Consider the following 24,535-nt stretch of genomic DNA (forward strand, 5'->3'; position numbering starts at 1 on the left):
TTGCCCCTCCCACCTTAGTGAAAAAATGTGGTCTAGTCAGTAGCTGCCTTCACCCCCCTCTCTCCTGGGTGTGGTTGAAACCAAAGCTGAGCCCCAGAGTCTGTGGGGCTAAGGAAGAAGAACTGAAACTTCCTTTTATAGTTGTAGAAGCCAAGGGCTAAACCCCCATGAATGGCTTGGAAAAAGTGCCTATAGAACATCTGAATGGACAGTGAGTGCTCCCACAACTGAGATGGGTCTCGTTTTAGTGACTGTGGACTGTGGACCCTTCAACAGGGCCCTGTTCTCCAGAAGGATAAGACCCAGCTCCTCCCACCAGAGCGCAGACACCAGTCCTTCTCAACAGGAAGATTACATAAACCCCTGTTAAATTCATCCACCAAGGGACAGATACAAGAAGCAAGAACTATGATCCTGCACCCTGCAAAATAAGATCACAAGCAGAGTAAGTGAGACAAAACAGAGATTACAGAGATTAGATTACAGAGATTAAATTACAGAGATTACAGAGAAATACCATGCAGACAAAGAAAGAAAGTGAAAGTGAAGTCGCTCAGTCATGTCTGACTCTTTGTGACCCCATGGACTGTAGCCTACCAGGCTCCTTCATCCATGGAATTCTCCAGGCAAGAGTACTGGAGTGGGTTGCCATTTCCTCCTCCAGGGGATGTTCCTGACCTAGGGATCAAACCCAGGTCTCCCACATTGCAGGCAGACGCTTTACCATCTGAGCCACCAGGGAAGCCCAATGCAGACAAAGGAGCAAGGTAAAAACCTATAAGACCAAATAAATGAAGAAGAGACTGGCAATCTACTTCCAAAAGAATGACTTCCCTGGAAGCTCAGACAGTAAAAAAATCTGCCTGCAATGCAGGAGGCCCCCTTTCAATCCCTAGGTTAAGAAGGTCCCCTGGAGAAGGGAATGGCTACCCACTCCAGTATTCTTGCTTGGAGAATCACATGGACAGAGGAGCCTGGTGGGCTACTGTCCATGGGGTCACAAAGTTGAACCAGACTGAGCAACTAACACTTTCACTTTCAGAGACAGAAAAGATGATTCAAGAAAAAGAAAGGAGGCATTAATTGAGAAGATAAAGGAAATTTTTAATAAAGATGTAGAAGAACTAAAGAACAAACAGTGATGAATAATAAAATAACTGAAATAAAAATATATATATACTAGTAGGAATCAATAACAGAATAACTAGAGCAAAAGAATGAATAAGTGACCTGGAAGACAAATGGTAGAAATCTCTGCTTTTAAAACAAGATAAATAAAAGAAATGAAAATAAATGAGGAAAGTCTCAGAGATCTTTGGGGCAACATTAAATGTATGAATATTCTAACAATAGGGATCTCAGAAAAAAGAGAAAAGGTATGAGAAAATATTTGAAGAAATTTTAGTTGAATTCTCTAACAAGAGAAAGGAATAGTCATCCAAGTCCTGGATGTTCCATATAGGATAAGTTCAACAAGAGACATGCTGAGACATATATTAAACAAACTAACAAAAATTAAATACAAATAAAAATATTAAAAGCAGTAGGGGGAAAGCAACAAATAACACACAAGGGAATCTCCATAATGTTATCAACAGATTTTTCAGCAGAGACTCAGAAAGCAAGAAGGAAATGGCATGATATATTTAAAGTGATGAAAAGGAAAAACCTACAACCAAGAATATTATACCTAATAAGGCTCTCATTCAGATTTAATGAAGAAATCAAAAGCTTTACAGACAAGCAAAGCTAAGAGAATTCAGTGCCACTAAACCAGCTTTGCAACAAATGCTAAAGGAACTTCTCTATGTGGAAAACACAAGAGAAAAGGGGAAAAAGGAAGGAAAGAAAAAAGACCAACAAAAAACAAACCCAAAACAATTAAGAAAATGTTAACAAAAACATATATATTTATAATTACATTAAATGGAAATGCATTAAATGCTCCAACCCAATGATATAGACTGGATGAATGCATACACAAACAAGGCCTATATAAATACCATCTACAAGAGACCCACTTCAGACCTAGAGAAACATACAGACTGAAAGTGAGAGGATATAAAAAGACATTTCTTGTAAATAGAGATCAAAAGAAAGCTGAAGTAGCAATACTTATATCCAACAAAGTAGACTTTAAAATAAAGACTGTTATGCAAAATAATGAAGGATACTACATAATGATCAAGGGATTCAATCCAAGAAAAAGATAGAACAATTGTAAATTTATATGCACCAACACAGGAGCACCTCAATACATAAGGCAAAGGCTAAAATCCTAAAAAGGGGAAATCAACAGTAACATAATAATAGTGGGGGCCTTAAATACTCCACATATACCAATGGGAAAATCATCCAAACAAAAAATTAAGAGGGAAATATAAGCCTAAGATGACAGACCTAAGCCTAATAGACCTAAGATGGTCTATTAGGCCAGATAGACTTAATTGATATTTATAGACCACGCAGTCCAAAGGACCAGGATACATTTTTTTCTAAGTACATGAACAACATTCTCCATATTATAGATCAAATGTTGCATCACAAATCAAACCTCATTAAATTTAAGAATGGTAGAATCATATCCTGATCTTGTCCAACCACAACACTGCTGCTGCTACTGCTGCTGCTAAGTTGCTTCAGTCATGTCCGACTCTGTGCGACCCCATAGACAGAAGCCCACCAGGCTCCCCCGTCCCTGGGATTCTCCAGGCAAGAACACTGGAGTGGGTTGCCATTTCCTTCTCCAACGCATGAAAGTGAAAAGTGAAAGGGAAGTCGCTCAGTCTTATCTGACTCTTAGCGACCCCATGGACTACCGCCTACCAGGCTCCTCCACCCATGGGATTTTCCAGGCAAGAGTACTGGAGTGGGGTGCCATTGCCTTCTCCGAACCACAACACTAAGAGATCAGTAATTATCAATAATCAGAGGGAAAAAAAACTGTAAAGAACACAAACACATGGAGGCTAAATATTTAATAATACATTATTAAATAATCAATGGATCACTGAAGAAATCAAACAGGAAGCCAAAAAAATGCCTAGAGACAAATGACAAAATCATGATGATCCAAAAGTTTTGGAGTGCAGTAAAAGCAGTTCTAAGAGGGAGGTTTTACCAGTACAATCTTACCTTGAGAAATAAGAAAAATCTAAAGTAAACAGCCTATCATAACACCTAAAATAACTAGAGAAAAAAACAAAACCCAAAGTTAGAAGGAAATAAGTCAAAAAGATCAGAGAAGAAATAAAGACAAAAAAACAATGGCAAAGATCAATGAAACTAAAAGCTGGCTCTCTGAGAAGATAAACAAAATCGATAAACCTTTAGCAAGACTCCTCAGGAAAAAAGGGAGAAGATCCAAATCAATAAAACTAGAAAGGAAAAAAAAGACATTCCAATGGACACTACAGAAACACAAAGGATCATAAAAGATTACTACAAGCAACTATATACCAATAAAATGGATAATCTAAAAGAAAAGGATAAATTCTAAGAAAGCTACAACTTTCTAAGACTGAACCAGGAAGAAATAGAAAATATTAACAGACCAAGCACAAGTACTGAAATGGAAATTTTGATTAAATATCTTTCAACAAGCAAAAGTCCAGAACCAGATGGCTTCACAGGTGAATTCTATCAAACATTTAGAGAAGCATTAACATCTACTCTTATGAAACTCTTTCAAAAAATTGCAGGGGAGGAATACTCCCAATTCTATGAGACATCACCACCCTGATACCAAAACCAGACAAAGATATCACATGAAAAACATACAAACATCACTGATGAACATAAATGCAAAATCCTCAACAAAGTACTAGTATACTGAATCCAACAACACATTAAAAGATCATACACCATGATCAAGTGGTTTTAGTGCAAGAATTCAAGGATTTTTCAATATTTGCAAATCAGTGTGTTACACCACATCAACAAACTGAAGAATAAAAACCATATGATCATCTCAATAGAGGCAAAAAAAAAAAAAGCTTTTGACAAAATTCACCAACAAATTATGATAAAAAAGATAGAAAGTGGACAATAGAGGAAACCTACCTCAATATAATAATGGCCATATATGACAAACCCAAAGCAAACATCATTCTCAATGGTGAAAGACTGAAATCAGTTCCTCCAAAATTAGGAGCAAGGCAAAGATGTCCACTATTGCCACTATTATGCAACACAGTTTTGGAAGTCTTAGCCACAGCATTCAGAGAAGGAAAAGAAAGAAAAGGAATCCAAATTGGAAAGAAGTAAAATTGTCACTGTTTGCAGATAATATGATACTATACATGTAAAACCCTAAAGATACTCCCAGAAAACTCCTTTAGGTCATCAATTTTTTTCCTGGTAAAATTCCAGAATACAAAATTAATACACAGATATCTCTTGTGTTCCTATAAACTTACAATGAAAAATCACCTAGTGTAATTATGGGAACAATCCCATTTCCCATTGCATCAAAAAACATAAAATAGCTAGGAATAAACCTATCCAATGAGGCAAAACATCTGTACTCATAAAACTATAAGATACAAACGAAAGAAATAAAAGATGACACAGATGGATTGATATAATGTGTTGTTGGATTGGAAGAATGAATATTGTTAAAATGAGCATAACACCCAACACAATCTACAGATTCAATATAATTTTTATCAAATTACCAATGGCATTTTTCACAGAATCACAACAAAAAAAAATGTTAAATTTGTGTGGAGACACAGACCCTGAACAGCCAGAGCAATCTTGAGAAAAAAAAATGGAGCTGAAGAAATCAGATTTCCTGGCTTCAGACTATACTATCAAGCTACAGTTATCAAAACAGTGTGATACTGTCACAAAAATAGAAATATAGATCAGTGGAACAGGACAGAAAACCCAGAAATAAAGCCATGTGCCTATGGTCAATTTATCTATGACAAAGGAGGCAATACTGCACAATGTTGGAAAGACAATCTCTTCAACAAATGGTGCAGGGAAAACTGGAGAGCTACATGGAAAAAAATGAAACTAGATTATTTTTCAACACCATACACACACACAAAAAGCTCAAAATGGATTAAAGACCTAAATATGAGCAGGACACTATAAAACTCTTAGAGGGAAACATAGGCAGAACATTCTCTGAGATAAATTGCAGCAATATCTTTTTTGATCCATCTCCCAGAATAGTGGAAATAAAAACAAAAATAAACAAATGGGACCTACTTAAGCTCAAAATCTTTGGCACACCAAAGTAAACAGTAAAAAGATGAAAAGACCACCCACAGATTCAGAGAAAATATTTGCAAATGATGTGACCAACAAGGGATTAGTCTTCAAAATTTATAATCAGTTCATACCACTTAACAGCATCAAAACAAACAACCCAATCAAAAATGAGCAGAATACCTACATAGACATTTCTCCAAAGAAGACATATAGATGGCCAAGAGGCATATGAAGAGATATTCAACATTGCTAGTTCCTCAGTTCAGTTCAGTTCAGTCCTCAGTCGTGTTTGACTCTTTGCGACCCCATGAAGTGCAGCACGCCAAGCCTCCCTGTCCATCACCAACTCCTGGAGTTCACTGAGACTCACGTCCATTGAGTCAGTGATGCCATCCAGCCATCTCATCCTCTGTCGTCCCCTTCTCCTCCTGCCCCCAATCCCTCCCAGCATCAGAGTCTTTTCCAATGAGTCAACTCTTCGCATGAGGTGGCCAAAGTATTGGAGTTTCAGCTTTAGCATCATTCCTTCCAAAGAAATCCCAGGGCTGATCTCCTTCAGAATGGACTGGTTGGATCTCCTTCAGAATGGACTGGTTGGATCTCCTTGCAGTCCAAGGGACTCTCAAGAATCTTCTCCAACACCACAGTTCAAAAGCATCAATTCTTCGGCGCTCAGCCTTCTTCACAGTCCAACTCTCACATCCATACATGACCACAGGAAAAACCATAGCCTTGACTAGATGGACCTTTGTTGGCAAAGTAAGGTCTCTGCTTTTGAATATGCTATCTAGGTTGGTCATAACTTTTCTTCCAAGGAGTAAGTGTCTTTTAATTTCATGGCTGCAGTCACCATCTGCAGGGATTTTGGAGCCCAGAAAAATAAAGTCTGACACTGTTTCCACCGTTTCCCCATCTATTTCCCATGAAGTGGTGGGACCGGATGCCATGATCTTCATTTTCTGAATGTTGAGCTTTAAGCCAACTTTTTCACTCTCCACTTTCACTTTCATCAAGAGGCTTTTGAGTTCCTCTTCACTTTCTGCCATAAGGGTGGTGTCATCTGCATATCTGAGGTTATTGATATTTCTCCTGGCAATCTTGATTCCAGCTTGTGTTTCTTCCAGTCCAGTGTTTCTCATGATGTACTCTGCATATAAGTTAAATAAGCAGGGTGACAATATACAGCCTTGATGTACTCCTTTTCCTATTTGGAACCAGTCTGTTGTTCCATGTCCAGTTCTAACTGTTGCTTCCTGACCTGCATATGGGTTTCTCAAGAGGCAGGTAAGGTGGTCTGGTATTCCCATCTCTTGAAGAATTTTCCACAGTTTATTGTGATCCACACAATCAAAGGCTTTGGCATAGTCACAGGCAAATTTGGCCTTGGAATATGTAATGAAGCAGGGCAAAGACCAATAGAGTTTTGCCAAGAAAATGCACTGGTCATAGCAAACACCCTCTTCCAACAACACAAGAGAAGACTCTACACAAGGACATCACCAGATGGTCAACACCAAAATCAGATTGTTTATATTCTTTGCAGCCAAAGATGGAGAAGCTCTACACAGTCAACAAAAACAAGACCAGGAGCTGAGTGTGACTCAGATCATGAACTCCTTATTGCCAAATTCAGACTTAAATTGAAGAAAGTAGGGAAAACCACTAGACCATTCAGGTATGCCCTAAATCAAATTCCTTATTTGATTTAGTGGAACTGAGAAATAGGTTTAAGGGACTAGATCTGATAGATAGAGTGCCTGATGAACAATGGACGGAGGTTCGTGACATTGTACAGAAGACAGGGATCAAGACCATCCCCATGGAAAAGAAATGCAAAAAAAGCAAAATGGCTGTCTGGGGAGGCCTTACAAATAGCTGTGAAAAGAAGAGAAGCGAAAAGCAAAGGAGAAAAGGAAAAATGCATTTGAATGCAGAGTTGCAAAGAATAGCAAGAAGAGATAAGAAAGCCTTCCTCAGTGATCAATGCAAGGAAATAGAGGAAAACAACAGAATGGGAAAGACTAGAGATCTCTTCAAGAAAATTAGAGATACCAAGGGAACATTTCATGCAAAGATGGGCTCGATAAAGGACAGAAATGGTATGGACCTAACAGAAGCAGAAGATATTAAGAAGAGGTGGCAAGAATACACAGAAGAACTGTACAAAAAAGATCTTCATGATCCAGATAATCACCATGGTTTGATCACTGACCTAGAGCCAGACATCCTGGAATGTGAAGTCAAGTGGGCCTTAGAAAGCATCACTACGAACAAAGCTAGTGGAGGTGATGGAATTCCAGTTGAGCTATGCCAAATCCTGAAAGATGATGCTGTGAAAGTGCTGCACTCAATATGCCAGCAAATTTGGAAAACTCAGCAGTGGCCACAGAACTGGAAAAGGTCAGTTTTCATTCCAATCCCAAAGAAAGCCAATGCCAAAGAATGCTCAAACTACCGCACAATTGCACTCATCTCACATGCTAGTAAAGTAATGCTCAAAATTCTCCAAGCCAGGCTTCAGCAATATGTGAACCATGAACTTCCAGATGTTCAAGCTGGTTTTAGAAAAGGCAGAGGAACCAGAGATCAAATTGCCAACATCCACTGGATCATGGAAAAAGCAAGAGAGTTCCAGGAAAACATCTATTTCTGTTAGTTATTAGAGAAATGCAAATCAAAAATACAAAGAGATATCACCTCACACCAGTCAGAGTGGCTATCATCAAGAAATCCTCAAATTATAAATCCTGAAGAGTGTGTGGAGAGACAAGGACCCTCTTACACACCTGGTGGGAAGATAAATTTGTACAGCCACTCCAACTGTATGGAGATTGCTTAAAAAGGTAAACATAGAGCTGTCATATGACCTGCAATCCCACTCCTGGGCATATACCTGGAGAAAAATATAATCTGAAAGGACACACACTCCCCAATGTTCATTGTAGTCTGTTTACAATGGCCAAGACATGGAAACAACCTAAATGTCCATCAACAGAGGACTGGATAAAGATGTGGTACATATGTACAATGGAATATTACCCAGCCATTAAAACAATGAAACAATACTATTTGTAGCAACATGGATGGCCCTACAGATTGTCATACTGAGTTAAGTAAGTCATAGAGAAGGAAAAATAGCTTATGACATCTCTGATACGTGGAATCTAAAAGGAAATTATACAAATTAACTCACAAAAGAGAAAGAGACTCACAGACTTAGAGAACAAACTTATGGTTGCCAGGGGGAAGAACATGTGGAAGAGATAGTTAGAAAGTTCGGATTGGATAAACACATGTTTAAAGTTGATAACCAACAAGGACCATGTATGTAGCACATGGAACTCTGCTCAATGTTACGTGGCAGCTTGGATGGGAGGTCAGTTGGGGGAAAATGGATATATATATATATATATATATGTATGGCTGAGTTCCTTTGCCGTTCATCTGAAACTATCATCACATTGTTTGTTAACTGGGTATACCCCATTACAAATTAAAAGTTTGATAACAAGTAAACACATGATTTCCAACTCCTTTTTGGGCAGAAATGGAAAACTACATAAATTTAGATATCATATTCAAATAATTATCAAAGTAAGGCAAATAGAAGACATAATTTATTTCATCCACTAGTACAAAGCTAAAATAACAAAATTTCATCTTAAAATATTTCTAGTAGGACAAACACTGACTTTTTATCAGGCGTTACATTTAAGTGCATCTTCTTCCTCTCTCCAACCTGTTTCTTTTTCAATCACACTTTATTAAATCTGACAGCACACATGTGGTCTTGTCAACTAGACTAAAGACATTTTGAAAACATGACCATTAATTTAGTCACTGATGTCTACAGCACTGAGCCCAAAGGCTTGGAACTAAGCTGTATGGTACTTATTTACTAAATTTAATCAAATCATCCACCAAGTGCCAATAAATAAAAAGTTTTATCTAACATTTTTACCTAACATCTTTACAAAAAAGATTTTTACCTAAAGGTTCAAACAAACCAAGATTTGCCTCATTTAGTATGCCTGAATTTCTAAATTTTACAAATACATCTCAGTAACTAAATTACAAAGGATCATAAAAACATAAGGAGAAAATACAGAATAAAAAGGATTCATCTGTGACTCCCTGTCTTACCTTTTCAACATCTCCCAGGCCCTCAGTGTCCAGAAGGACCAGAGTGTGGTCTGATTTGGAAGGGTGAGGCACACACCACATCCAGATGCCCTTGGTTTTAGACTGCACTGTAGAGCCCAGAGGGAAACCTGCAAATGAAAAGAGAGAGCAACATTCAGTGACAGAGGATAATCTAAATAGCCCAGGGCTATGAAGTCAGACTTACTGGAATGCAAGTACCCCAGGATGCACTGTTCTGCTTTCTCTATTTCCTCAAGAATGTCCTACTTTTGTGTTTCATCTATTTCAGGGAGGAGGAATATTAATTGTGAAAATGATGCCAAGCATGGGTTCAACATGAAGACAAAAACGTATCCATGAAGCAGACAAAAAGGAGGTAATTGATAACCATTATAAGGGCATTTTGAACAAATGGTGAGGTTCAAAGCCAGAGACAATTGGATTGATGAGAGACATAGGAAAAGTGGAAAAAATTAAAATTATTTTTTTGCCAGACTAAATAGTATTTTTAAAAGGGGAGTTACCCAAAAAGATATAAAATTCAAGAAGGAACATGATAGATATTCAAACACAGTTATATATTATTGGGAATATTTCATAAAAAAGTAAAATGTGTTTCAAGATAAAGCAGACTACATGGCAAGAACCCAGTGCTTCAGCAAGTGAAATAAGGTAGAATTTAGGGCATTAGTAGGAGAGATTTTTGTTAACAGGAGTAAAACAACAAATATGGTAACAAATGACCATAAGGTAGTGATTTAGTGGTAAGAATTTTAAGGTTAAGGTTGGTTTATTGAGGGGAATCTGATTCTCCATTCACATGCACAGGCAAAAAACTAAGAATATGAGGTATAGTTGGAGTCATGCAATGACCTCTGCCCCAGTACAACACTCACCATGTTTCTGTCCTGCAAGACGGTTCATCAAGTAGGATTTACCCGTACGATACAGTCCTACAATGGCTACTACCACCACTGGCTGAGAAATCTTCTCAAGAGTCTCTATAGCTTCCTGGTTCACTGACAGTTGCTCGTTGTCATTTTCTACCAGAGAAATAGGGGCCATCATGTCCCATCCAGATGCCATGGCTACCTGCAAACTTAAAAGAGTCTCCGTGCAGAAATAAAATTACAAAGTTTTCTCCAATTCCAAGTTATTCAAAGCACACACCCATTTAGGACTGAGTGAGACTTCCTTAATTTCCATGAGACAGAATGTAACCTAGAAATAGCATACTGCAGAGGGAATCTTATATCATTCTCTCAAACCACTAATGATATCATTAATAAAAGAAAAGGTAATATTACTCTCCATAATTTCACTTCAACAGCAAGAATTTAATTCACATAGTTGTTACCATGCACTGAAGGCCTCCAATATGCCAAATCCTATGATACATACTTGACAATGCTGCTGCTGCTGCTGCTGCTGCTAAGTCGCTTCAGTCGTGTCTGACTCTGTGCGACCCCATAGATGGCAGCCCACCAGGCTCCCCCATCCCTGGGATTCTCCAGGCAAGAACACTGGAGTGGGTTGCCTTTTCCTTCTCTAATGCATGAAAGTGAAAAGTGAAAGTGAAGTCGCTCATTCGTGTCTGACTCAATAGCCAGCTATTAATACGCTGGTACTTATTGGAATCTACAAATTAGAAATTATTATATACCTTTGCCAAGGAGATAAATGGGCCTCACAAAATCTGAGTGAATAAGTAATAGAACCAGGATTATATTCTAGACAATTGAGCAAATGGCAGACTGGGAAGCTCTAAACTCTTGCTTCTCCAAGCGGACATCAAAAACAACCAAATTTTTGGCTAAAATAACTTTCTGGTAGTTCTATGAAACAGTTGAGAGTCTAAAACAATCAAATAAATACCCAGTCAGGAAGCCACATTTAAAATGGTACAGAAATTAGTGGTGTTTTTGTTGCCTTTAGCCCAACAACACCAGGGTGGTGCAGTCTTTGTCAGAAGGAGATAACCCATTCTCTAGTTTCATCTCTTTATCCAGAAGAAATGGAGCAGATCTTATTTAAAACATTATAACTGTAAGTGCATGGTTATAGGGTTCTCAGAAAAAGAGGAACTTATTTTAGACTTTCAACTGTTTCATAGAACTATCAGATGTTATTCTAACCAACAATTTGGTTGTTTTGCTGTCTCATCGGGGACACAAGAGTTTTGTGCTGTTGTTCAATCACTAAGTCTTGTCTGACTCTTTGCAACCCCGTGGACTGCAGGAGGCCAGGCTTCCCTGTCTTTCATGATCTCCCAGAGTTTGCTCCAATACATGTCCATTGAGTCAGTGATGCCATCTAACTGTCTTATCCTCCACTGCACCCATCTTCTCTTGCCCTCAATCTTTCCCCCCATCAGGGTCATTTCCAATAAGTCAGTTCTTTGCATCAAGTAGCCAAATATTGGAGCTTAAGCTTCAGCATCAGTTCTTCCAATGAATATTCAGAGTTGATTTCCTTTAGGATTGACTGGTTTGACTTCCTTGCTGTCTTCTCCAAGAGTCTTCTTCAGCACCACAATTTGAAATCATCAGTTCTTTGGAGTTCAACCTTCTTTATGGTCTAATGCTCAAATCCATACATAACTATTGGAAAGACCATAGCTTTGACTATATGAACCTTTGTGGCCAAAATGATGTCTCTGCTTTCATAGCAAACAGCCTCTTCCAAAACACAAGACATGACTCTAAGCACGGACATCACCAAATGGTCAATACCAAAATCAGATTGAGTATATTCTTTGCAGCCAAAGATGGAGAAGCTCTATGCAGTCAGCAAAACACAAGACAAGGAGCCGACTGTGGCTCAGCTCACAAACCCCTTATCAAAAAACTCAGACTTAAATTGATGAAAGTAGGGAAAAACACTAGATCTTGCAGGTATGATGTAAATCAAATCCTTTATGATTATACAGTGGAAGTGACAAATAGATTCAAGGGATTAGATCTGATAGATAGAGTGCTTGAAAACCTGTAGACAGAGGCTGGTAACATTGTATAGGAGGCAGTGATCAAAACCATATGCAAGAAAAAGAAATGCAAAAAGGCAAAATGGTTGTCTGAGGAGATCTTATAAATAGTTGAGAAAACAAGAGAAATGAAAGGCAAAGGAGAAAAGGAAAGATACATCCATCTGAATGCAGAGTTCCAAAGAATAGCAAGGAGAGCTAAGAAAGCCTTCCTCAGTGCAAAGAAAAAGAGGAAAACAATAGAATGGGAAAGACTAGAGATCTCTTCAAGAAAATTAGAGATACCAAAGGAACATTTCATGCAAAGATAAGCACAATAAAGGAAAGAAATGGTGTGGATCTAAAAAAAGCAGAAGATATTAAGAAGAGGTGGCAAGAATACACAGAAACACTATACAAAAAAGATCCTCATGAACCAGGTAACCACAATGGTGTGATAACTCACCTAGAACCAGACATCCTGGAGTGCAAAGTCAAATGGAAAGCATCACTACGAACAAAGCTAGTGGAGGTTACGGAATTCCAGTTGAGTTATTTCAAATCTTAAAAGATGATGCTGTGAAAGTGCTGCACTTATTATGCCAGCAAATCTGGAAAACTCAGCAGGGGTCACGGGACTGGAAAGGTCAGTTTTCATTCCAATCCAAAGAAAGGCAGTGCCAAAGAAAGTTCAAACTACTGCACAATTGGACTCATCTCACATGCTAGCAAAGTAATGCTCAAAATTCTCCAAGTCAGGCTTCAACAGTAGGTGAACTGTTCCAGATATTCAAGCTGGGTTTATAAAAGACAGAGGAACCAGAGATCAAGTTCCCAACATCAATTGGATCACAGAAAAATCAAGAGAGTCCCAGAAATACAGGTGCTTCATTGACTATCCTAAAGCCTTTGACTGTGTGGATCACAACAAACTCTGGAAAAATCTGAAAGAGGTGGGAATATCAGACCACCTGACCTGCCTCCTGAGAAATCTATATGCAGGTCAAGAAGAAATGGCTAGAACCAGACATGGAACAAAGGACTGGTTCCAAACTGGGAAAGGAGTATGTCAAGGCTGTATATTGTCACTCTGATTTTTTAATTTATATGCAGAGTACATCATGTGAAATGCCAGACTAGATGAAGCAAAAGCTGGAATCAAGATTGCAGGGAGAAATATCAATAACCTCAGATATGCAGATGACACAACCCTTATGGCAGAAAGCGAAGAAGAACTAAAGAGCCTCTTTATGAAAGTGAAAGAGGAGAGTGAAAAAGTTGGCTTAAAACTCAACATTCAGAAAACTAAGATCATGGCATCCAGTCCCATCACTTCATGGCAAATAGATGGGGAAACAGTGGCTGACTTTATTTTTCTGGGCTCCAAAATCACTGCAAATGGTAATTGCAGCCATGAAATTAAAAGACACTTGCTCCTTGGAAGAAAAGCTATGACAAAACTAAACAGTATATTAAAAAGCAGAGACATTACTTTGCTGACAAAGGTCTGTCTAGTCAAAGCTATGATTTTTCCAGTAGTTATGTATGGATGTGAGAGTTGGACTATGAAGAAAGCTGAGTGCCAATGAATTGATGGTTTTGAACTGTGGCATTGGAGAAGACTCTTGAGAGTCCCTTGGACTGCAAGGAAATCCAAACAGTTCATTCTAAAGGAAATCAGTACTGAATATTCATTGAAAGGACTGATGCTGAAGCTAAAGATCCAATACTTTGGCCACCTGATGTGAAGAACTGAATCATTGGAAAAGACCCTGATAAGGGGATGACAGAGGATGAAATGGTTGGGTGGCATCACTGACTTAAGGGACATGAGTTTGAGCAAGATCTGGGAGTTGGTGATGGCAGGGAATCCTGGCATGCTGCAGTCCATAGGATCGCAGAATTGGACACGACTGAGCAACTGAATGAACTGATGGTTTGTCATGGTTTTTCTTCCAAGGAGCAAATATCTTTTAATTTTATGGCTGCAGTCACCATCTGCAGTGATTTTCGAGCCCAAGAAAATAAAATCTGTCAGTACTTCCACTTTTTCCCCTTCCATTTGCCATTAAGCGATGGCACCAGATGCCATGATCTTAGTTTGAATGTCTAGTTTTAAGTAGGTTTTCACTCTCCTCTATTCTCAGGCTCTATAGTTCCTCTTCAGTTTCTGCCTTAGGGTGGTATCACCTGCATATCTAAGGTTTTTGATATTTCTTCCAGCAATCTTGATTCCAGCTTGTGAGCCATCCAGTCCACCATTTTGCATGATGTACTCCACATATAAGTTAAATAATCAGGGTGACAATATACAGCCTTGACATACCTCTTTCCCAATTTGAAACCAGGGCATTGTTCCATGTTTGGTTGTAACTGATGTTTCTTGTCCTACATACAGGTTTCTCAGGAGGCATGTAAGGTGTTTAATATTCACATCTGTTTGAGAATTTTCCACAATTTTTTGTGATGTACACAGTCAAAGGCTTTAGCATAGTCATTGAAGCAGAAATTGATGTATCTTTGGAATTCCCTTGTTTTTTCTATGATCCAGCTGGTGTTGGCAATTTGATCTCTGGTTCCTGTGTCTTTTCTAAATGTCAGCTTGTACATCTGAAAGTTGTTGTTTCATGTACTGTTGAAGTCTACCTTGAAGGATTTTGAGCACTATCTTGCTAGCATGTGAAATGAGCGCAACTATACGGTAGTTTGAACATTCTTTGGCACTGCCTTTCTTTGGGATTGGAATGAAAAATGACCTTTCCCAGTCCTGTGGTCACTCCTGAGTTTTCCAAATTTGCTGACATATTGAGTGTAGAATTTTAACAGCATCATCTTTTAGAATTTGAAACACCTTAGCTGGAATTCCATCACCTCCACTAGCTTTGTTTGTAGTGATGTTTCCTAAGGCCCACTTGACTTCAATTTCCAGAATGTCTGGCTCTAGGTTAGGGACCACACTATCATAGTTATCTGGGTCATTAAGACCTTTTTTTGTATAGTTCTTCAGTGTATTCTTACTACCTCTTCTTAATATCTTCAGCTTTTCTTAGGTCCTTGCCATTCCTGTCCTTTATTGTGCCCATTTTGCATAAAGTTTTCCCTTGGTATCTCTGATTTTCCTGAAGAGCTCTCTAGTCTTTCCCATTCTATTGTTTTCCTTTTTTTTTTGCATAGTTAACTTAAGAAGACTTTCTTATCTCTCCTTGCTACCCTCTGGAACTTTGCATTAAGTTGGGTATATGTTTCCCTCTCCTTTGCCTTTTAATTTTCTTCTTTCCTCAGATATTTTTAATGCCTTCTCAGACTATGTTAGCCTTTTTGCATTTCTTTTTCTTGGGGAGAACTTTGGTTACCACTTCCTGTACAACGTTGGGAACCTCTGTCCATAGTTCTTCAGGCACTCCATCTACCAGATCTAATCCCTTGAACCTATTCTTCACTTCCACTGTATAATTGTAAGAAATTTAGGTTATACCTTAAAGGCCTACTGGTTTTTCCCTACTTTCTCCCATTTAAGCCTGAATTTTGCAATAAGGATCCAATGATCTGAGCCACAGCCAGCTCCTGATCTTGATTTTGCTGACTGTATAGAGCTTCTCCATCTTCAGCTGCAAAGAATACAATCAGTTGATTTCAGTATTGACCATCTGGTGAGTCCATGTGTAGAGTCAACTCTTGCGTTGTTGGAAGAGTGTTTGCTATGACCAGTGCATTTCTTGGCATTTCTCTGTTAGCCTTTGCACTGGTTCATTTTATACTCCAGAGCCAAATTTGCCTGTTCCTCTAGGTATCTCTTGACTTCCTACTTTTGCATTCTAATCCTCTATGATGAAAATGAGACCTGTTTTTGGTGTTAATTCTAGGAGGTCTTATAGGTCTTCATAGAATCATTCAAAGCAAGAGCTTAGAGCTACACTGACATAAGAGAAATCATTTTTTATCTGTCATTTTGTGAGATAAACCTGGCCATGATGCTTCCTCTTGAATAGATTTCAGTAATTAATGATCTTAAGGTAAGAGAAAGAATGCAGGAAAAAAGCAAAAACTGTTGCAAAAACAATAGTTCAGCAATAAAACACAGTCCTAGATCCTACTCAAGAAATATACATACCAATCTGATACATATTTTTGAGTTCAACAGCAACTAGCACCTCCACCCAAGTGGAGGATGGTAGCTACATGATGAGACCCTAGAATGGTCAGAACTTAAGGAAAGGTGATTTTCACCTTTTCTGACCCTTGTGACTTCCATCAACTAAGCTTGAACTCTGTCAACCTTGCCCTAATTTGGTGTTGAATTCTCTCTACTCAAGCCCCTTCATGAATATGCATATACTCTTAGCTTAAAACTTCTCCAATTTTGCTGTTCAAGGAGACACTGCTTTGGGAAATATCCTCAGTGTTCTCCTTCATTGTTGCATGTAATAAATCCTTCTCCCAATCTTTGTCTTCATTGTCTTTTGGCTAGAGACCCACCAAGAGGCAAACCAAGGATTTGTGTAATATAACCTGTCTAAACTTCCTGATGTTCAAGCTGGTTTTAGAAAAGGCAGAGGAACCAGAGATCAAACTGCCAACATCCGCTGGATCATAGAAAAAGCAAGAGAGTTCCAGAAAAACATCTATTTCTGCTTTATTGACTATTCCAAAGCCTTTGACTGTGTGGGTCACAATAAACTGTGGAAAATTCTGAAAGAGATGGGAATACCAGATCACCTGACCTGCCTCTTGAGAAACCTATATGCAAGTCAGGAAGCAACAGTTAGAACTGGACATGGAACAACAGACTGGTTCCAAATAGGAAAAGGAGTACATCCAGGCTGTATATTGTCACCCTGTTTATTTAACTTATATGCAGAGTACATCATGAGAAACACTGGACTGGAAGAAACACAAGCTGGAATTGAGATTGCCAGGAGAAATATCAATAACCTCAGATATGCAGATGACACCACCCTTATGGCAGAAAGTGAAGAGGAACTCAAAAGCCTCTTGATGAAAGTGAAAGTGGAGAGTGAAAAAGTTGGCTTAAAGCTCAACATTCAGAAAATGAAGATCATGGCATCCGGTCCCACCACTTCATGGGAAATAGATGGGGAAACAGTGGAAACAGTGTCAGACTTTATTTTTCTGGGCTCCAAAATCACTACAGGTGGTGACTGCAGCCATGAAATTAAAAGACGCTTACTCCTTGGAAGGAAAGTTATGACCAACCTAGATAGCATATTAAAAAGCAGAGACATTACTTTACCAACAAAGGTTCGTCTAGCCAAGGCTATGGTTTTTCCTGTGGTCATGTATGGATGTTGAGAGTTGGACTGTGAAGAAGGCTGAGCACCAAAGAATTGATGCTTTTGAACTGTGGTGTTGGAGAAGACTCTTGAGAGTCCCTTGGACTGCAAGGAGATCCAACCAGTCCATTCTGAAGGAGATCAGCCCTGGGATTTCTTTGGAAGGAATGATGCTAAAGCTGAAACTCCAGTACTTTGGCCACCTCATGCGAAGAGTTGACTCTTTGGAAAAGACCCTGATGCTGGGAGGGATTGGGGGCAGGAGGAGAAGGGGACGACAGAGGATGAGATGGCTGGATGGCATCACTGACTCAATGGACATGAGTCTGAGTGAACTCCAGGAGTTGGTGATGAACAGGGAGGCCTGGCGTGCTGCGATTTATGGGGTTGCAAAGAGTCGGACATGACTGAGCGACTGATCTGATCTGATCTGATCTGAAAGGCTACATTTTCATATCTTTGTCTACCTCACATGGATCCCAGGCAGGGATAGAGGAGGAGTAGGTAACAACATAACTTGGATATCAGTTGAAAAGAAGCAATGAAAATTGCTTAAGAAAAACACAAAGAAACAGATTCACAAAGATTGGGGCAAGAGATAACTGTTAGGACACAAAAAAGACCATCTAAGGCAGCATTCTAGTTTCCAATTCCCTTCTTCAAACCAAATAGAACTGAGAAACAGTATTTACAATGTTTTAACCTGTCATGGGCAACCTGAGGAACTGGTCTCAGTTTCATCTACTATTCTAGGAAATTATTGTGCCTGAGGAAAAGATGATGGGAAAATTCAATTTATAGCCAGTTAGTTAGAAGCACCAGAGAAGGTGATGGCACCCTACTCCAGTACTCTTGCCTGGAAAATCCCATGGATGGAGGAACCTAGTGGGCTGCAGTCCATGGGGTCGCTGGGAGTCGGATACGACTGAGCAACTTTACTTTCACTTTTCACTTTCATGCATTGGAGAAGGAAATGGCAACCTACTCCAGTGTTCTTGCCTGGAGAATCTCAGGGGTGGGGGAGCCTGGTGGGCTGCCGTCTATGGGGTTGCACAGAGTCGGACACGACTGAAGTGACTTAGCAGCAGCAGCAGCAGTCAGAAGCACAAGAAAAACCAGAACTTGTAATAGGCGTCTGAACTCAGTGATAGTCTTGTGGGACTGAACTCTTAACCAGAAGCTTATGGAATAACTTTAGTAATTAGTGTTAGAATTGCTTGGTTTGACCAAGAAAACCAAAATTGAAGGAGACCACAATGTTCATTGCAACACTATTTACAATAGCTAGGACAGGGAAGCAACCTAGATGTTCACTGGCGTATGAGTGGATAAGAAAGTTGTGGTACATATACACATGGAATATTACTCAGCTATTTAAAAAAATGCATTTGAGTCAGTTCTAATGAGGTGGATGAAACTGGAGCCTATTCTACAGAGTAAAGTAAGTCAGAAAGAAAAACACCAATACAGTACATTAACGCATATATATAGAATTTAGAAAGATAGTAAGGATGACCCTATATGCAAGGCAGCGAAAGAGACACAGATATAAAGAACAGAATTTTGGACTCTGTGGGAGAGGGCGAGGGTGGGATGATTTGAGAGAATAATATTGAAATATATATATTACCATATGTGAAATAGGTGACCAGTCCAAGTTCGATGCATGAAACAGGACACTCAAAGCCGGTGCACTGGGACAACTCAGAGAGACAGAATGGGGAGGGAAGTGGGAAGGGGGTTTGGGACAGAGGGACACATATACACCCATGGCTGATTCATGTCAGTGTATGGCAAAAACCACCATAATATCGTAAAATAATTAGCCTCTAATTAAAATAAATTAATTAACTAAAAAAAATTTAAAAAGAATTGCTTGGTGTGAAACAAATACCTATACATCTAGTGACCAGAAGTGAACAATAGTTTTGAGAGGAGAAATGGAATTTTACCTTTTCATGGTGGAGACAAAAAAACAAGTGATCAAAAGTGCCAAGGAGATACACTTCAGGATATTAAGATATTTAAATGCAAAACATATATGGAAAAATTGAAAAAAGCCACATTGAGACCCATGAAAGATACATATTCAGAAAAGCCTGAGGCCTTCAGAAAAGGCCATAAGGCATCTCTTTAGGTTATTCTCAATACTCAAAATCAAGTACTAGCTTAGAAAAAGACTTCTTGGCAGAAAGTCAGTATGCAAAGAACAGGGAAGGTGGATGCTTTTGTAAATTCTTAATTTTCAGCATCAACAATAAAATCATAAGGCATATAAATAAACAGGAAAATATGACCAAATGAAAAAAATAAGCTGGTAGAAAACATCTCCAAAGAAACACATGCATTGGATGTCCCAGGCAAAGACTTTAACAAGTGTGCTTACAAACTAAAGGGAAACAGACAAAGAACTAAAGAAAGGAGGAAAACAACATGTGAACAAAATCAGAAAATCAACAGAGACAAACCACACAGAAATTCTGAAGCTGGAAAATAATTGAATTTAGATATATTCCAGAGGCAATCAGATTTGATCAAACAAAGGAAATAATCAGCAAAGCTAGAAAACAGGACATTTGAAATTATCAATTCTCAGGAACAGAAGAAAGGAAGAATTTTTTTTTTCAAGTGAATATAGCCTAAGAGATTTATGGGATATAGTCAAGTAGACTGATATATGCATTATGTAAGTCCCTGAAGGAGAAGGTAGGATGTGGGGCAGAGAGATTATTTGCTAAATAATGGCCAGAGAAATTCCCAATCTGGTGAAAGATAAAAAATCTACAAATACAAGAAGGCTAAGAACCCAAATAGAATAAATCCATAGAGACTCATGCTGAGACCAATTATAAAGAAAATGTTAAATAACAAAAAGAGGATCTAGAAAACAACTAAAGAGAAACAACCTATTTCTTCCAATTCAATCAGCCAATTTCTCAGCAAAAGTCTTGGAGGTTAAAAGGCAATAGAATTACATATTTAAAGTGCTAAAAAGGGGGTAAAATTCAGTTAATCAAGAATTCTATTTCCACCACAATCATCTTTCAGAAATGAGGAGGAATTAAGAGATTTCCAAATTAACAAAAGTGGTGATATTCATTATTATGATATTCATTTCATATGGGTGTGCCCTATAAGAAATGCAAACACGGGTCCTTCAGTTTGAAATAAAAGAGTATTAGACAATGTCTGGAAACCATATGAATATTTAATGTTTTCTGGGAAAGGGAATATGTGAGTAAATATAAAACCAAGTTTATTGTAATTTTCTGTTGTAGCTCCACTTTGTATTTTCTATAGCATTTAAGAAATAAATACATAAAAATTACAAATCTTTGTTAATGAATAGAAAATGCATAAAAATGTAATTTTTGTCAACAAAAACTTAAAGCAGAGAGAAGGCAGAACAATTAAAGAGTAGAGTTTTTGCATGCGTTTGAAGTTAAGTCTGTGTCTATTCAAAATAAATTTTATAGCATAAGAGTGTTACATGTAATCCTTATGGCCATTGCAAAAAAAAAAAAAAATCTATAGAATATATGCAAAAGGAAAGGTGAAGAGAGTAAAAACTATCATTACAAAAAATCAACTAATCATAAAAGAAGGCAGAAATAAAGAAAATGAGGAATAAAAAGCAGTGACACATGGAAAATAAATAGCAAAATATATTAAAAAAATTTTTCCTTATCAGTAATTACATTAAATGTAAAATGTGTGAAACTCCTGCAATCAAATGTAAGTGGGTTAATTCTCCAATATAAAAGCATGGATTTGCAGAAGCATATCAAAAAACAAAGGTTATCCAAATAGACAGTCTATAAGCAATCCACTTTAGAGCCAAAGATACACATAGATTGAAACTGAAAGTTTGAAAAAAAAAGATATTTTATGCAAAAAGTAATGGAAAAAGAGTTTCAGTAGCTATAACAATATGAACTTTAAAAAGGGTGTATAAAAACCCTGTTTCAAGAGACAAAAAGACCAAGTCACCACATCATTAAGATAAGACAATTTTAAGGTGATATGCCCCAAACATCTGGGCTTCAAAATATACAAAGCAAATGGTGAGAGAATTGAGCAACAGACCACTCAACAATAATAGCAGGAGACTTTAATGTCCTACCTTCAGTAATGGGTAGAAAAACCAGACAGAAGATCAGTAACAAAACAGAGGCCATGAACAACTCTATAAATCAATTGGAAGAGGGCAACAGAGGATGAGATGGTTGGTTGGCATCACAGATTCATTGGGCATGAACTTGGGCTAACTCTAGGAGATGGTGAGGGAAGGGAAGCCTGATGTGTTGCACTCCATGGGGTTGCAAAGAGTTAGACAAAACTTGGCGACTGAACAACCACCACAAGTACCCAACTGAACAAGAGAATACACATTTCCCAACTGCAGATGAAATATTTTGAAGGATAGAATACATGTTATCAAACAAATGCATTTTAATAAATGTTTAAAAGGCAAATTATACAAAATACCTTTAATGACTACAGTGAAATAAAACTAGAAATAAACAGGAGGAGTAAAACTGGAATAAGTATGTGGAAACTAAACAAACCACTTTTAACTAATAGGTCAAAGATGAAATCTTAAGTATTATATAATAGAGACAAATGAAATAAAAGCACTACATAACAAACCTTACAATGTATAGCAAAATGGTGTTAATATGGAAAGTTATAACTTTAAATGATTACGACAAGAGGAAAAGAATCCATTAATCAACAACCTAAATTTACCAGAAATCAGTAATAAGAAAACAACTCAATAAAAAGTGGGCAAAAAAAAAAAAGAAAAAGAAAAATTCTGGGGCTAGCAGAACAAATGAAATAAGAAAGGTTAGAGCATAAATTAAAAAAATAAACAATAGAAAACAAAAGAAAAAATATTTTTTAAAAACTACTTCCTCAAAAAGATAAAAAAATTTTACAAATACTGAGCTAGTCTGACTAGGGAAAAAAGAGATGACTGGATGACAAAAAGAAAAACAAATATCAAAGTGGTTACACAGTTACAGATTCTATAGAAATAAAAAGAATTATAATTATACTATGAATGAATGATGTATGCCAATAAACTTGGATAACTTAGATGAAATTGACCAACTCCTAGAACATAAAACCTACCAAGGATGAATAATAAAGAAATAAGAAATCTGCATAGACTTATAATGAGAAAGGAGATTGAATCAAAAAGAACTTCCAACAAAGAAAAGCCACAAGCAGATGGTTTCACCGGTGACTTCCAACATTTAAAGAACTAACAATGCCAGTTCTTAAGTCTTTCAAAAAATAGTGAAGAGGAGAAAATATTCCCTTACTCATTCTATGATAAAAGTATTACCATGATACCAAAGCCATGTGAAGATACTACAGGACAAGGGAAAGCTACAATAATATATTTTATAGTGATTTATGCAAAAATTCTCAAGAAAATACTGCTGCTGCTGCTAAGTCGCTTCAGTCATGTCTGACTCTGTGTGACCCAATGGATGGCAGCCCACCAGGCTCCCCCATCCCTGGGATTCTCCAGGCAAGAACACTGGAGTGGGTTGCCTTTTCCTTCTCCAATGCATGAAAGTGAAAAGTGAAAGTGAAGTCGCTCAGTCATGTCCGACTCTTCGCAACCCCATGGACTGTAGCCTACCAGGCTCCTCTATCCATGGATTTTCCAGGCAAGAGTACTGGAGTGGGGTGCCATAGTAAACCAAAATTGGCCACATATTAAAAACATTATACACTATGACAAAGCAATGTTTATTCCTGAAATGCAAGGATGTTTCCTCATACAAAATCAATAAATATGTAACACCATATTAGAAGAATAAAAGAGAAAAAGATTACAGGTTCATCAATGCAGAAAAAGCATTGGACAAAATTCAACACTTTATTATGATCAAAAACACTCATCATTTAGGAATAGAAAGAGACTACCTCAACATAATAAAGGCTATATATGAAAAACTCACCAGTAACTTCATACTCTATGATAAAATACTAAAAACTTTTCCTCTAAGATCAGGAACAAGACAAGAAATCCTGTTATTGCCATTTTTATTCAACATAGTATTAGAGGTTCTAGCCAGACCAATTAGAAAAGATAAAGAAATGAAAAACACACAAATTAGAGAGGAAGAGATAAATTATGTCTACTGCAGATGACATGATTTTACATGTAAGAACTCTAAAGATTTCACAAAACACTATTAAAACAAACAGATGAATCCAGCAATGTTGTAAAATATCATGTAAACACATAAAAATCAGTTGTTTTTCTATACATTGACAAATGAAAAGCAGAAAGGAATTTAAGAAAACTTCATTTTAAATATTATAAAAAAGAATAAAACACTCAAGAATTAAGTTAACCAAGGAGGTGAAAGACTCACACAATGAAAACTATCAAAGTTTGCAGAAAGACATCATAAGTAAATAGAAAGTCATTTTGTGTTCATGGATTAGAAGACTTAAAATTTTTAAGATGCAAATACCAGCAAAATGATCTACAGATCCATGAAACTCCTGTCAAATCTGAACAATATTTTTTCACAAAAATAAAGGTCTTTGAATTTTTAAATGAATATAGAATCTCAGGGAATCCTAGATAGACAAAAGAATCTTGAAAAAAATAAGTAAATTTGGAAGTATCACACTCCTGATTAAAAATTTTGCCATAGAGCTACACAAACAAAAAAAGTGATTTTCAACAAGGGCGCCAGGACCATTCAATCTGGAAAGCAGTCCTTTCAACAAATGTGACTGAGAAAAGAATGAAAATAGACCATGAAAAGAATGAAGATAGACAATCACCTTAACATCATGTATAAAAACTAACTCAAAATGTATCAAAGACCTAAATATAAGAGCTAAAACTATTAAAAATCTTAGAAGAAGCACAGAGAAAACC

General features: G+C 37.5%; 1 protein-coding gene and 1 long non-coding RNA gene across 2 annotated transcripts in view; one reads left to right on the top strand and one right to left on the bottom strand.

The window, feature by feature from the left end:
* The window catches only part of LOC147375767 (uncharacterized), a 148,055-nt gene that overhangs the window by 113,054 nt on the left and 10,466 nt on the right, over positions 1–24,535 (top strand). The window contains exon 3 of the long non-coding RNA XR_015160463.1: positions 9,656–9,742. This is a non-coding gene — a long non-coding RNA (uncharacterized LOC147375767). The remainder of the gene's footprint in view (positions 1–9,655; positions 9,743–24,535) is intronic.
* LOC147375770 (guanylate-binding protein 6-like) overlaps positions 1–24,535 on the bottom strand; it is a 115,318-nt gene that overhangs the window by 12,215 nt on the left and 78,568 nt on the right. Inside the window, exons 16-17 of the mRNA XM_086390981.1 lie at positions 10,263–10,476; positions 9,367–9,494 (exon numbers count right to left, since the gene is read on the bottom strand). Of these exons, the coding sequence (XP_086247107.1) occupies positions 9,367–9,494; positions 10,263–10,476 (342 nt within the window). The remainder of the gene's footprint in view (positions 1–9,366; positions 9,495–10,262; positions 10,477–24,535) is intronic.

Source organism: Bos grunniens, chromosome 3 (genome assembly GCF_055505025.1).
Source record: "Bos grunniens cultivar Pamir isolate PY7600 chromosome 3, Bosgru_T2T1.0, whole genome shotgun sequence".
NCBI classification, from domain to species: domain Eukaryota; kingdom Metazoa; phylum Chordata; class Mammalia; order Artiodactyla; family Bovidae; genus Bos; species Bos grunniens.